Source organism: Sus scrofa, chromosome 1, assembly GCF_054392235.1.
Source record: "Sus scrofa isolate SSC_HxYL_T2T_F1_AM1 chromosome 1, Sscrofa_HxYL_maternal_Yorkshire_Landrace_v2.0, whole genome shotgun sequence".
In the NCBI taxonomy this organism is placed as follows: domain Eukaryota; kingdom Metazoa; phylum Chordata; class Mammalia; order Artiodactyla; family Suidae; genus Sus; species Sus scrofa.
Window position 1 is genome coordinate 241,001,265 of NC_139383.1, and position 15,901 is coordinate 241,017,165.

Sequence of the window (15,901 nt, forward strand, 5' to 3'; positions counted from 1 at the left end):
TACTTTTTGTCTCACATTGTCTCTTTTAATGCCTATTATTGCTTAGCTGATTTTTTGGAGTTAACCTGTTTTGATGTCTTTCTAATATCTTTGTATATACTTTTAGATAGATATTTTCTAAAGGTTGCTACATTAACATTTTAAATATATAAAATTGTGTTTTGAATTGATATCAACTTAACTTCAGTATCATGCAGAAACTCTTCTCTAGTTCAGCTCTGCACTCCTCTCATTAAGGTGGTGTCACAGGTTGCCTCTTTGTACTTTGTGAGCTCAGTAACATAAATATAGTTATTTTTATGTTTTTCTTTTAAGTGTGTAGAAAATAAAAAGTGTGGTTGTGAACTAAAAATACAATACCTCCTTTATATTGATGTATTTACTATAGATCTTTACTATAGATCTTTTTCATTATATCGGTTTCATTTATTATCTAGTGTTCTTTTACTTCAACCTGAAGGATTCTTTGGCATTTCTTCTTGGGCAAGTATGATGGTAGCACACATCTGCTGTTGTTTGTCTGGCATCATATTAATTTCTCTCCCATTTTTTGAAGTACAGTTTTGCCAGAGATAAAATTCTTGATTAACTTTTCTCTCAGCAGGTTAAATATACCATTCCATTACCTTTTGGCCTCCATGGTTTCTGCTGAGAAATTAACTGTTAATTTTTTTAGGATTCCTTGTATGTGGTAACTCACTTTTCTTGTTGCTTTCAAGTGTCTGACTTTGTCTTTCAAGTGTTTAGTTATAATATGTTTTGGTGCGGATCTCTTTGAGTGTATGTTACTTTGAATTCATTGAACTTGAGTTTTTAAGTTGTATGTCTTTCATCAAATTTCAGGGCATTTTTGGATATTTTTTCAGATATTCTTTTGGCCCTTTCTTGTCTCCTGTGGTTATTCTCATAATGCATATATTGATTCACTTTGTGATGTCCCACACGTCCCTTTGATTGTATTGACTGTTCTTTTCTTTTTATAATTTTGATTAATCTATCTTCATGTTCACTGATTCTTTTGATAGCTCAACTCTGATATTGAAATTCTTTTTTTAATTAAAAATTTTATTGGAGTGTAGTTGATTTACAGTGCTGTATTTGTTTTGAATCAGTTACACATGTAAATATATCAATTCTTTTTTCCCATATAGGTTGTTACAAACTATTGAATAGATTTTCCTGTGCTATACAGTAGGTTCTTCTTAATTATCTATTTTATACAGTAGTGTGTATATGTTATTTCCACCCTCCTAGTACCTCCCCCCAGTGGTTTCACCTATGTAACCATAAGACTGGTTTTGAAATCTGTGTTTGTTTCTGTTTTATAAAGAAGTTCTTTTGTATCATTTATATTAGATTTCACATATAAGTGATGTCATGTAATATTTGTCTTTGAGTAACTTCACTCAGTATGATATTTCTAGGTCTATCCATATTGCTACAAATGGCATTATTTCCTTCTTTTTAAATGTCTGAATAATAATCCATGTATGTATGTTCCGTATCTTCTTTACCTATTTCTCTGTTGATGGATATTTAGGACATTTGCTTCCATGTCTTAGCTATTGTAAGTAGTGCTGCACTGAACATGGGGTGCATGGTTCACTGCACCCATGGTGCAGTGGTTTCTAATTATAGTTGATACTGAAATTCTCTAGTTTTTCAGTTATCATACTTTTCATGTTTATAGTTTTTTTTATTTTTTTAAAAAATAATTTGTCTCTTCATTGATATTTTCCATTTGTTGTGATATTTATTTTCCTTGTATCCTTTAGCTCTTTCTCAGTGGTTCTTTTTAGCTCTTTGAGAACATTTAAGACAGTTTATTATAAAAACATTTTGCAATAAGTCTAATACCTGTACTTCTTCCTGAACTGTTTCTGCTAATTTCGTCTATACATTGGCCTCTCTTTATTTCTTTGAATGTGTTATTCTGCTGTTGTAATCAGATAAAGAAATCAGAAGAAAATGATAGACCTACAAGTTTATTAACATACTTAGCAGATATTACAATCAAGTAGTATGATATTTCAAAAACACAATATAATATACTAAAATAGCAAATGCATTTACCCCATGAAAGCAAAAAAATGCTTCACTAATCAGTATTGTTAAGCACATTATTGAATAAAGGATTTTTAAAAAGTATGATCGTCTCAGTAGAAAAAGAAAAAGTATTGACCAAATCCAACAACTCTTTATGATAAAAGCTCCTAACAAGCTAGGAATATAAGGGAGCCCAGTCAATCTAGGAAAAACCTATAGCTAATACCATATTTCATTTGAAAAAGACTGAATAAAATAAATTATACTTTATGAAATTCAAAATGTCTGCCTTTTGAAGGACACTGTTAAAAGTGAAAAAGTCTAGCCATCCAATTGGAAAAAATATTTACAACACATACAACTCCCAACAGACTTTATCCAAAATATATATAAATTTGAATATACGTATTCAAAATGTGTATTTTGAATCCAGTAAGCGTCCAGTAAGAAATAAGCAAATAGGCATGTTAAAATGTGTTCAGTTTTATTACTCATCAGGAAAATAAAAAACAGAATCATTCTTTAGTGGGAGTTCCCACTGTGGTGCAATGGATCAGCAGCATCTTGGGAACACTAATACACAGATTTGATCCCTGACCTGGTACAGTGGGTTAAGGATCTGGTGTTGCTGCAATTGTAGCTTAGGTCACGACTGCGGCTCTGATCAGTTTCCTGGCCCAGGAACTCTGTTTGCTGCATGGAGACCAAAAAAAGAAATAAAATCATTCTTTAATGGAATGTAGGTATGAAAAATTTCCATATGCTCTGGGGCAGCTAAAAACAAAAAAAATTCATTCTTTAATGAATGTAGAAATTGGGGCAGAATAGCTTTTGGAGGTAAGCCTGATGAGCGTGAGGGAGTTTTCAGAATTGCTGGTAATTTTCTGTTCCTGGATCAATTTTGGTTACATGGGTGTGTTCTCTTTTTGAAATTTGTTTAGTTTTATTTATACTTTCAGTTACGTGCTCATATGCAGTAGGTTATATTTCAAAAAAGGTTTCCCCCAAAGGAATTCAGAGAAGAACAAACACGAACCCATGAACCTATGATATGATATGTATCTGTTATATATTTGTGAAATTCTAATTAAAACTAAGATGAGATTGCCAGTGAGAATGGCAACATTTAAAATGTCTGTGGGGTTTCTCGTTGTGACACAGTAGACTGCTGCAGAGGTGTGGTTCGATCCCAAGCCCCTCATGTTGTGTTAAAGAACCCATTGTTGCAGCAGCTGCAGCATAGGTTGTCCTTGGATTCTGTCTTTTGCCAGGGAACTTCCATATGCTGTGAGTGTGGCCTTAAAATATATATATGTATATGTATTGAAAAATAACAAAATGTCTGTAAACACTAAGCATTCATGAGGAAGTGGAGCCGTACAAACTAATATACTGCTGGCGTAGTACAATGTGTTGGAAACGCTTGGTGCATATGTCTTTGAAAATCTTACATGTGAGCTCCTATGTTCAGGGATGCTTATCGTGAAAATGTGAGTAAAAGCAAAAATCTGTTATCAGTACAAATATTTACCAACAGTGTAATGGAAAAAATAAATAGTGGTTTATTTATCAATGTGGTGCAATATATAGCAGTGAGAATGAGTAAACTGTCAATATGGAATAAATTTTAGAGAATATTTCGTAGAAGAATGTTCACAGGAAAATGTATGTAATTTAGTGCTTTTTTTTCCAAGTTTAGAAAGAAACAAGTTAAATGATGTGTTACTTAGAGAATCAATCACTGGTGGTTAAAAACAAGTAAATAAAATATATCAATTTTTAAAAATGTATACTATATTTCCCAGAACAATAAAAAAGTAAAAATAAATTTACTAAAATAGCTTTTTTAAAAAAAAATTTATTTATTTGTTTTTTTAGGGATGCACCCATGGCATATGGAGATTCCTAGGTTGGGGTCTAATCGGAACTTCAGCTCCTGGCCTATACCTCAGCCACAGCAACACCAGATCCAAACTGCATCTGTGACCTACACCACAGCTCATTGCAACACCAGGTCCTTAACCCACTCTACGAGGCCAGGGATCAAATCTCCCTTCTCATGGATGCTAGTCAGATTCATTTACTCTGAGCCCCTACGGGAACTCCTAAAATATCTTTTAAAAAATTACAAATGAAACTGCAAACTCCTCAGCTACAGAGTCTTTAAATTTTGAGGCTTTTGGTTGTTCCTCATGGATATCCTAGAGTTGGCTTCCTTATTTAGTAAGACCTTCAGATGTGTTTAAAGATTTCTTTCTACGAAGTCTGTCAACAAGGAAATGATTATAACAATGATTCTGTAATTTATACTTAGCCTTGAAATTGTAAAAGCACTTCTCTAAGCCTACATTTTACAGATTACTTTTCTAATTCAGACTATGTGTTTTCCAGTTAATTCAGATTGAGGGGTGTGTGTGTGTGCTGTCAAAATTGTCTTAGAACTTAGAATAAAAGTTTGAGCTAATAGACAATGAATTAATTTTTCTTCCAGATTCAAAGATCCACATCTTTGGGAACATCACAGCTCTCACAGAAAAGAATTCCTGTCTTGGAAATTCCATGTGTTGAAGATGGTAAAATGAAAATACTTTAGGAAATTTTTCTTCACTATAAATATATTAGAAATGTAATTTTCATTTTGAGACCACATACAAAATTTTAGGCAGTAGCAGATATTTGCATATTATCTAAACTTCACAGAATTTCTTTTAGCATAACATAATTGGATGTTCTTTAAAGTTGTTTTTGCAGTGGGATTTTTTGGTATATAAAAGTTGAACACATAATCACAAGGACTGCTAGTAAGTTAATATCTTTATCCTATTGTGATCTGAGACACCCCATGAAACTTTGTGTCTAATTTACAATATATTACTTAGCTTTTGGACATCTTCATTATAGTAATTTTTTTTTTTTTTTACTTTTTATATTTTCCTTTTTTGCTATTAAAGGAAAAAAAAATCAAGCCTTAGTATGTGCATTCTGACATGAAAACTGGTAAATATTTTGTTAAGAAATATGGAGTTCCCATCATGGCTTAGTGGTTAACAAATCCGACTAGGAACCATGAGGTTGCGGGTTCGATCCCTGGCCTCGCTCAGTGGGTCGAGGATCCGGCGTTGCCATGAGCTGTGGTGTAGGTCACAGAAGTGGCTCAGATCTGGCGTTGCTGTGACTCTGGTGTAGGCCGGCAGCTACAGCTCCGATTGGACCCCTAGCCTGGGAACCTCCATGTGCCGCAGGTGTGGCCCTAGAAAAGACAAAAAAAAAAAGAAATACATGCTTTTTGTTGGCCACATTGGATGTGTTTTTATCCTTTTAAAACTTTAAAAATTGCTAAATGTTAAATAACAGAAAGTGCCACATTGATCCTCAGTTTTGTAGAGAATGTTTTCCTTTCAGTGTAGTGATTGGGGTGAGTGAGTAGCCAGGAGGGAGGGGAGGAAATGTTTGGCGATCATCTCCTGTAAATTCAACCTTATGTTCTTAGGGATATTCTTAGATGGTTTTAATTTGCTTTAAACATTCTTTTAATGGTTTTACTGGATTTTGGGTCTTTTTAAGAACATGTTGTAGAAATTTTATTATCATATATTTATTCCTGTTTATTCATATACCTGTGAAGTAGCACTTGACTTCAGTTTCTCCATTCAAACTTCAGGGGCTGCCTTCTGCTTTTAATACTGCAGAGTTTGTAACTAAGTGCTATTTTGCTTTCCAGGTAGAGTGAGCATATTAGTGTGTTTCTTTGAGTATTCATTATGTATGTAATGATTGACATTGGCATTTGCTATAAAATTTTCCTTAGCAATTTTTAGACTAGAGATTTTAAAGGTGATGCTCATTAAGCTAAAGATTACATTTTGTAATTTTCCATATTTTTGTCATCAAGAATGTTATTCTTTCAGATATAATCTCTATATCCTTTTCTATTTTCTCATCCTTACATTTGGTTTTTTTGAAATAGTTTTTTAGTGTTCATATTTATTTCAGAAAAATTATTAAAATATTATTATTAAATCAATCATTCTGATTATTGACTTATAAAATGTCCTGATATATTTAGATTCAGATGATGAGGAGTTTTTTGATGCACCATGTAGTCCCTTGGAAGAGCCTGTTCAGTTTCCAGCTAGCGTTAAATATCCTCAACAGAAAAAACTTCAAAAGCTGGATTATTCAAAAAATATGATTGAGTATAAAATAAGATTTGAAGTGCCAGAGGTATGTATTATATGTACCATGATAAAATTAATATGGCTTATTTAAATCATTGGTCATTTCCACTATTCACAGCTTATTTATATAGTCTCATTACTCATAAGCAATGTTGTTTTCATCCTATTTAAGCTGAATCTAGATGTTCCTTTGCAGTTCTCCCTCCCCTTTCTTTGAGGATTAACTTCCTTAATCAGGAAATAAGGGTTCAGATGTATTGTTATTTGGTATATATTTATTGAAAATAATTGTACAGTGTGTGGATTGTATATGTATGTGTGTGTATAAAATCTTTCTGAAAATTTAAATACGTATCATTCATTTCATATGTAAGCTTCACAAATCCATATGTAATCATCATCCACATAAACTTCTAGTGGTGTTTCTTTTTCTCCTCCAGGTTTTTATTCAGTTTTGTCACCCTGTTGGAGATTGTGAAGTACCTGTGGTAGAAATTGATGTCTTAGGATTGGGCACAGACATTGAGTTTAGAACATTTGATTTGAAAGCAAATGCCTTTTTGAAAGAGGTCTGCTTAAAATGCCCAGAATATTTCGGTAAGAATCTCTGTTTTAAATGACGAATTAATTAATTTTATTGTTTGATTACCTTCTAGGGAGTTTTAAATTCTCTAGATGTTTAGTCAGTCAGTACATTTAATAAAATATTATCAAAAAAACACGAGTTACTCTTCAACTTTCATATTATACTTTGGAATGTAGGGGTTAGAGTAGAAAGAAAATAATTTAAATTTTAATATTATATTAGTTCCTATTGATATCGTAGCAGTTTAACATGAACTTATTAAAGTTCTGGAGATCAGATGTCTGACACAAGTCTCAACAGGCAAAAATCAAGATGTCAACAGGACTGCCTTTTGGGAGGCTATAGTGGAAGATATCTGTCCTTGCTTACTCAGGTGTTGGCAGAATTCAGTTCCATGTGATTTAAGTATGTTTTCTAGCTCCCTCTAAAGTGAAGACTAGTCTTCTTGCCTATAGGCCTCTCTAGGTCCTTGAACATAGTTTTTTAAACTAGAACCATTATGAGGTATTAGACCTTTTCATGTTGTAATGTCTCATTATTTTATTGCTTCCACTCTTAAAAACTAAGATAATTTTGGGGGGATTAGAGCATGGACATCCTTGTGGGAGGGGTAAATAATTATTCTGCCTACCATAAACAATTTATATCCCAAATCATAACATATAAATTATATAATATCTTAGAAAATATTTGCTATAGTAGACATTTAGTAGAGATAGATATCTAGATAGATTTTGTTTTTTAGGGCCTTACCCCTGGCACATGGAAGTTCCCAGGCTAGGGATCGAAACAGAGCTACAACTGCTGGCTTACACCACAGCCACAGCAGTGCAGGATCCAAGCCTATTCTGCCACTTGCACCCCAGCTCACAGCAACACAGGATCCCCAATCCACTGAGCGAGGCCAGGGATTGAACCCTCATCCCCATGGATTCTAGTCAGATTGATTTCCATTTGCCACAATGGGACCTGCCAGAAGAGTGTTATTTTTATTTTCTGCTTTACATTTTGGGGTTTTTCCTTGAAACATAATTCTGAATGGTTCATCAATTCCATCAGAATATTAAGACAGACCATTCATTTGTCCATGGGATGCTTTTTATTTCTTTTTCTTGTCTAATTGCTGTGGCTAGTACTCCCAATATTATGTTGAATAAAAGTGGCAAGAGTCAGCATCCTTGTCTTGTCCTTGATCTTAGAGGAAAAGCATTCAGCTTTTCACTGTGGAGTAGTATCTTAGCTGTGGGCTTGTTACATATGACCTTTATTATGTTGAGATACATTCCCTCTAATCCTGCAAAAGTTTTTATCCTAAATGGATGTTGAATTTTGTCAGATGCTTTTTCTGCATCTACTGAGATGATCGTATGATTTTTATTCTTTATTTTGTCAGAATGGCCTATCAATGAATTTGTAGATATTGAATCATACTTGCATCCTTGGAACAAATCCCACTAGATCATGGTGTTTGAGCCTTGTAATGAATTGTTAAATTTGGTGTGCTAATATTTTGTTGAGGATTTTTTCCATCTATATTCATCAGAGATATTGACCAATAATTTTCTTTTCTTGTGGTGTCCTTGTCTGGTTTTGGTTTCAGGGTAATGCTGGCTTCATAAAATAAGTTTGGAAGTGGTTCTTCCTCTTCTGCTTTTTTTGGAGGTGTTTTAGAATGGATTGGTATTAGTTCTCTTTAAGTTTTTGATATAATTAACCAGTGAGGCCATCTGTTCCTGAATTTTTATTTTTTGTTTGTTGGACAGTTTTGTTTCAGTTTCCTTAGAAGTTATTGCTTTATTCAGATTTTTTATTTGTGGATGATTCTCTTTTGGAAGGTTATCTGTTTCTAGAAGTTATCCATTTCTTCTGTGTTGTCCAATTTGTTAACATATAAATATGTCCTGTATGGGTCTTTATGTTTCTGTGGTATCAGTTATTACATCTTAATAACTGATTATATTTGTTTGAGCCCTTTCTTTTTCATGGCGAGTCTAGCTAAAGGCTTGTCAGTTTTGTCCAGCTGTTAAGTTACATTAGTCTTTACTGTTTTCTTTTTAGTTTCTATTTCATTTATTTCTACTCTGCTCTTTATTTTTTACTTCTATTAACTTTGAATTTTGGTTTTTTTTTCCACCTTGAGGTGTAAAAGTTGTTTGAGCGCTTTCTTATTTTTTAAAGTAGGCATCTATGCTATTCTGTCTTAGAACTGCTTTTGCTGCTTTTGGTATGTTGTATTTCTATTTTCATTTGTCTTAAAAGTATTTTTTATTTCTTTTTCAATTATTAATTGACCCAGTAGTAAAACTGTCACTACATTGTAGAAGACACAATATTAGGTGTACAAAAACTCCAAAGACTCCACCAAAAAATTGTTAGGACTAGTAAACAAATTTGTTAAAGTTGTAGAATACAAAATCAACAGAAATATTTGAATTAAGAAAATAATTCAATTTACAATTGCATCAAAAATGACAAAATACCTTGGAATAAATTTAACCAAGGAAATACAAGACCTATCCACTAAAAGCTATAAGACATTGATGAAAGCATTTGAAGATGGCACAAATAAATGGAAAGATCTGTGTATCTCATGAACTGGAATAATTAATATTATTAAAATATCCATACTACCCAAGGTAATCTACAGATACCATGCAATCTCTATCAAAATACCAATGGCATTTTTCATAGAACAAGAACAAGTAATTATAACATTTATATGAAAACATGAGAGACCCCCAGATAGCCAGAGCAATCTTGAGAAGGACAAAGCTGGAGTCATCATGCTCCCTGATTTTTAACTATATTACAAAGCTATAGATGTCTAATCAGCATGGTACTGGCATAAAAAGAGACCCAGTGGTCAGTGGAACAAGATAGAGAGTCCAGAAATAAGCCTAAACATCCATGGTCAATTAATTTATGACAAAGGAACCAAGAATATACATTGAGGAGAGGGTAGTCTTTTTGAATTGTGCTGGGAAAATGAGATAGCCACATGCAAAAGAATGAAAATGCATTACTATCTCATATCATAAACAAAAATTAACTCAGAATGGATTAAAGATATGAATGTAAGACCTGAAACCAGAACTTCTAGAAGAATACATAGCCAGCTTCTTGACATTGGTTGTGGTAATGATTTTTGGTTCTCATTCCCACAAGCAAAGGCAATAAAAGGAAAAATAAATGTGACTACATCAAACTAAAAGTCTTTTGTGTAGCACAGGAAACCATCAACTAACTGAAAAGGCACTCTATGGCATAGGATTATATAATAGTAATTCATATATATGATAAGGTGTTAATATCTTAAATAATTAAAAGCTCGTACAACTCAATTAAAAAAACAGTCTAATTTAAAAATGAACAGAGGATCTTTATAGGCATTTTTCCAAAGAAGACATAAAACCAGCCCACAGGTTCATTAAAAGATGCTCAACTCACTAATCATGAGGGTAATGCCAGTCAAGACCATGAGCTATCACCTCACACGTGTTAGAATGGCTGTTATCAAAAAGACAAGCAGTAAAAAGTGTTGGTGAAGATCTGGAAAAAGGGATTCCTTGTGCTTAGTTGGTGAGAATGTAAATTGGTGCAGGCAGTATAGAAAACAGTATTGAAATTTGAAATTCCTCAAATACTAAAAGTAGAATTATCTAACCTGCAAGTTCTACTTCTGAGTATTTATCTGAAGAAAGCAAAAACACTCACTTGAAAAGATATGTTCATCCTCACATTCATTGAAGCATTATTCACAATAGCAAAGATATGAAAACAACCCAAGTGTCCATTGATTGGTGAAAGGATAAAGATGTAGTATATAGATATCATACAATGCCATTCAGCTGTAAAACGCAATTAAATCTTGCCATTTGTGACATCATGAATGGACCTCGAAGGCATTATTGTAAGTGAAATAAGTCATATAGAGAAAGACACAATATGATCTCATACGAAATCTTAAACAGAACAAAACACCAAAGTAATGCAGAGAACAGACTGGTCAATGCCAGGGCTAGGGTGGTAGGAGCTGCACAAAATGTGTAGAGGGGGCTCAAAGGTACAAACTTCAATTTACAAAGTAAATAGGTCCAGAGATGTAAAGTACAGCATGATAACTATAGTTAATAATACTGTATTGCATATTTGAAAGTTGCTAAAACAGTAAATCTTAAAATACTCATCACAAGAAAAAATTTTCTGGTCTTTTTAGGGCCGCACCCATGGCCTATGGAGGTTCCCAGGCTAGGGGTCTAAACGGAGCTGTAGCAGCCGGCAGCTACAGCAATGCCAGATCCAAGTCATGTCTGTGACCTACACCACAGCTCACGGTAACGCTGGATCCCTAACCCACTGAGTGAGGCCGGGATCAAACCCACAGCCTCATAGTTCTTAGATTCATTTCTGCTGCACCATGATGGGAACGCCACAAGAAAATTTTTTCTTCTTTTTTTTTTTTTTTGCCTTTTTAGGGCTGCACTCATAGCACATGGTGGTTTCCAGGCTAGGAGTCGAATTGGAGCTGTTGCTGCCGGCCCACGCCGGGACCAGGGCCACAGCAACGCCAAATCCTAGCAACATCTTCAACTTACACCACAGCTCGTGGCAACGCCAGATCCCTAATCAATAAGTGAGGCCAGGGATTGAACCCTCAACCTCATAGTTCCTAGTCGGATTCATTTCCACTGTGCCACAACAGGAACAACAGAAAAAATTTTCTAAGTAAGTGTGAGGACAGATGTTAACGAAACTTATTATGGTTGTCATTTCACAATGTATATTAATAAGGAATCCCTTTATAAACCTGAAGCTAATACTTTGTTTTATGTCATTTGTACCTCAATTAAAGCAAAAGGCAAATTATTCATTAGTCTGATTTCATTATACTCTGTTGCCACATAAGAACATTATGTATGGAGATGACATTAAAATTATTTTAATAGACGTTATTTTTAGAGCACAATTCAGTGCACAGTTGATGCAGAGATTTCGCTTATATCCCTATACATGAATAGCCTCTCCCAGTATAACTATTCTTCACCACTGTGGTTACATTTGTTGCAGTTGATGAACCTGCATTGACAGACTATATCCAAAGTCTGTTGTTTACTTGGTTCAATGTGGTGTTGTGCATTTGAAGGATTTGTATAATGACATGTATCCAATATCATATCATGCACAGTGGTTTCATTGCCTTAAAAGTCCTCTGTGATCCACCTATTCATCCTTTCTTGGCTTCCCCTGATCTCATGCTTTTATTTTGTCCACAGTTTTGCCTTCTCTGGATTGTCATATAGTTGGAATTGTATAGTAGCCAGACTTTTCAGACTGGCTTCTTTCAGTTACGAATAGTTATTTAAGTTACTGCTGTGTTTTTTCATGACTTGATAGTTCACTGAAAAATAATCCATTATGTGATGTACTACAGTGTATTTATCCATTCAAGTACCCAAGTACACATTGGTTGCTTCCATTTTACCAATTCTGAGTTTACATCCATATGCAAGTTTCTATTTAGACATAAGTTTTTAGTTCCTTTGGGTGGATACCAAGGAGCACAACAACTGTTGAGTCTGATAGTAAGTAAATGTTTAGTTTTACAAGAAACAGTCGGAGTTCCTGTCGTGGCTCAGTGGTTAACGAATCCGACTAGGAACAATGAGGTTGCGGGTTTGATTCCTGGCCTTGCTGAGTGGGTTAAGGATCTGGCGTTGCCGTGAGCTGTGGTATATGTCGCAGACTCGGCTTGGATCTAGCGTTGTTGTGGCTCTGGCATAGGCCAGCGGCTATAACTCCATTTGGACCCCTAGCCTGGGAACCTCCATATGCTGCTGGTGCAGTCCTAGAAGAGGCAAAAAAAGAAAAAAAAAAAAAAAAAAGAAACTGTCAGTCTCTAAAGTGGCTGTACCATTTATTTACTATTCTCCTTGGTAATGAATGAGAATCCCTGTAGCTCCACATTCTTGCTAGTATTTGGTGTTAATATCTTGGATTTTGAGAATTCTGATAAGTCGTATAGCATACCTGCTGTTTCATTCCCCTGATTAAAAGATATAGAGCATCTTTCATGAGTTTATATGCCACCTGTTTGTGTTCTTTGGTGAGGTCTCTGTTATTAAAGTTTTTGGCATTTTTTTTTAATTGTAGTGTTCGTTTTCTTGCTGAATTTTTAAGAATTCTTTGTGTATTTGGATAATAGTTATATATATATATATATATATATATATTTTTTTTTTTTTTTGTCTTTTTGCTATTTCTTTGGGCCGCTCCCACGGCATATGGAGGTTCCCAGGCTAGGGGTCTAATCGGAGCTGTAGCCACCGGCCTACACCAGAGCCACAGCAACGCAGGATCCGAGCCGCGTCTGCAACCTACACCACAGCTCACGGCAACGCCGGATCATTAACCCACTGAGCAAGGGCAGGGACCGAACCCGAACCCGCAACCTCATGGTTCCTAGTCGGATTCGTTAACCACTGCGCCACGACGGGAACTCCAATCATATATATATTTTGCAGTTTTTTTCATCCTCTTATAGCCTTTTACAGAGCAGAATTTTTAGTTTTAGGGAAGCCCCGTTTATTAATTTTTTTCTTGATCATGCCTTTGGTGTTATATCTAAAAAGCCATTGCTAATCCAAGGATGTCTAGGTATTGAAACTTAATAGTTGTGTATTTTACCTGCAGATGTGTGGTCCATTTTGAGTTAGTTTTTGTGAAGGGCGTGAGGTCTATTTCTAGATTCTCGGTTTTTTTGCATGTGGATGTATATGTAGTCCATCAGTGTTTGTTGAAAAAGACTTGTCTTTCTCCATTGTGTTGTTTTTGCTCCTAGTCCAAGATCAGTTGTGTATGTTTATGGAAGTCTATTTCTGGACTCTCTGTTCTGGTCCGTTGATACGTTTTCTCTGTTCTTTTGCTAAAACCACAGTTACCAGTTCTAAAGTCATGTAGTGTCAGTCCTTCAACTTATTCTTCTCCTTTAATATAGATCTGGCTTGACTTTTGACAGTATTATATGATGATAAACCATTGTAAGTTAGAGACATTGTTTGTTGAAATTCATTTAATTCCCCTGATATAGCAAACATCTCAGCTCAGCCTAGCATTTTTTTTTTTTTTTTGTCTTTTTTTTTTTTGTCCTTGTGCCATTTCTTGGGCCGCTCCTGCAGCATATGGAGGTTCCTAGGCTAGGGGTCGAATTGGAGCTGTAGCCGCTGGCCTATGCCACAGCCACAGCAACACGGGATCAGAGCTGCCTCTGCGACCTACACCACAGCTCACGGCAACGCTGGATCCTTAACCCACTGAGCAAGGCCAGGGATCGAACCCACAACCTCATTGTTCCTAGTCGGATTCGTTAACCACTGAGCCACAACGGGAACTCCCAGGCTAGCATATTTTAAACATCCTTAGAACACTTACATTTGCCTACTGTTGGGCAGTATCTCCTAACACAACGTCTGTTTTATTATAAAGTGAAGACTGTCTCATATAATTTATTAAATACTGAAAGTGAAAAACAGAATTATTGTAAGGGTACATGGTTGTAAGTTTATCTTTTTTTTTTTTTTTTTTCTTTAAACTTTCATGATATGAACCATCTTAAGTCAAGGACCTTCAGTTGCATTGAAGCTATAGACAGGGTTAGGAATAACTAACATTTTGATACTGTTGTTTTCCTGATACTATTGTTTTCCTGTCAATAAAAGTGTGTCTATCTCCATTTTTTGGATTTTGACCTTACTCATTAGAGTTTTATAGTTTTCTTCATATAATTCTTGTACATATTTTTTCCCTAAGAGCTACATTTTTGGGGTGCTAATGTAAATAAAAATTTTGTTTTTAATTTCAAATTCCACTTTGTCCATTTTGATATATATGAGAACAGTTGACTTGTATCCTACAACCTTAGTATAAATAGGTTTATTAGTTTAAGGAGTTTTTTTTTTTTTTTTTTTTTTTAAATTAAAGTCTAGTTGATTGGAGTTCCTGTCTTGGCTCAGTGGTTAACCAATCTGACTAGGAACCATGAGGTTGCGGGTTCAATCCCTGGCCTTGCTCAGTGGTTTAAGGATCCAGCATTGCCTGAGCTGTGGTGTAGGTTGCAGATGCAGTCAGATCCCACGTTGGTGTGGCTCTGGTGTAGGCTGGCAGCTACGGCTCCAATTGTACCCCTAGCCTGGAATCTCCATATGCTGTTAGTGTGGCCATAGAAAAAACAAAAAGACAAAAAAATAAAAAATAAAATATAGTTGATTTACAATGTTGTACCAATTTCTGCAGTACAGCAAACTGAGTGCCTCAGCCATACATATATATACATTCTTTTTCTCATTATCTTCCGTCATGTTCTATCCCAAGAGATGGGATATATTTCCCTGCGGCATACAGTAGGATCTCATTGCCTGTCCATTTTAAATGTAATAGTTTGCAGTACCAGGAGTTTTTTTTATTGTTGATTGTTTTGAATTTTGTACAAATTGGATCATGTAATCTACAGAGACAACTTTATGTCTTCCATCCCAGTCTGTATGCCTTTTACTTCTTTCCTTACTGCATTTGGCAAAATTTCCAGTACAATGCAAAAATTGGTGGCAAGAGTTGTGGGACATCTTTACATTGTTCCTTGTGTGAAAGCTTTGAGTTTCTTACCATTAAGTGATGTTGATGATGTCAACTATAGGTAATTTCAAAGATAACACTTGTCAAGTTGAGGGAGTTCTCTCCTTTTTTTCTTTTTTTTGTTTTTTAGGGCTGCACCTGCGGCACATGGACGTGTCTGGGCTAGCCGTCGAATCAGAGCTGCAGCTGCCGGCCTATGCCACAGCCACAGCAACACCAGATCTGAGCCGAATCTGCAACCACAGCTCATTGCAACACCAGATCCTTAACCCACTGAGCGAGCCCAGGGATGGGACCCTCATCCTTGTAAATACTAGTCGGGTTTGTTATTGCAGAGCCACAGTGGGAACTCTGAGGGAGTTTTCTTTTATTCCTAGTTTGCAGAGAGGTTTTATCATGATGGTTTTTGGATATTGTTCAAGGATTTTTCTGCCTCAGTTATATGATTATATGGTTTTTCTTC

At 35.1% G+C, this 15,901-nt stretch overlaps 1 protein-coding gene across 4 annotated transcripts in view; it reads left to right on the plus strand.

Moving 5' to 3' along the window:
• Positions 1 to 15,901, plus strand: part of VPS13A (vacuolar protein sorting 13 homolog A) — a 261,965-nt gene that overhangs the window by 89,162 nt on the left and 156,902 nt on the right. For all 4 annotated transcript variants that reach the window (XR_014822948.1, XM_021065108.2, XM_084988047.1 and 1 more), the window contains exons 24-26: positions 4,538 to 4,619; positions 6,113 to 6,270; positions 6,665 to 6,821. Coding sequence is in view for 3 of the 4 variants with exons in the window: in XM_021065108.2 (XP_020920767.2) it covers positions 4,538 to 4,619; positions 6,113 to 6,270; positions 6,665 to 6,821 (397 nt within the window). In the remaining variant the exon portion in view is untranslated. The remainder of the gene's footprint in view (positions 1 to 4,537; positions 4,620 to 6,112; positions 6,271 to 6,664; positions 6,822 to 15,901) is intronic.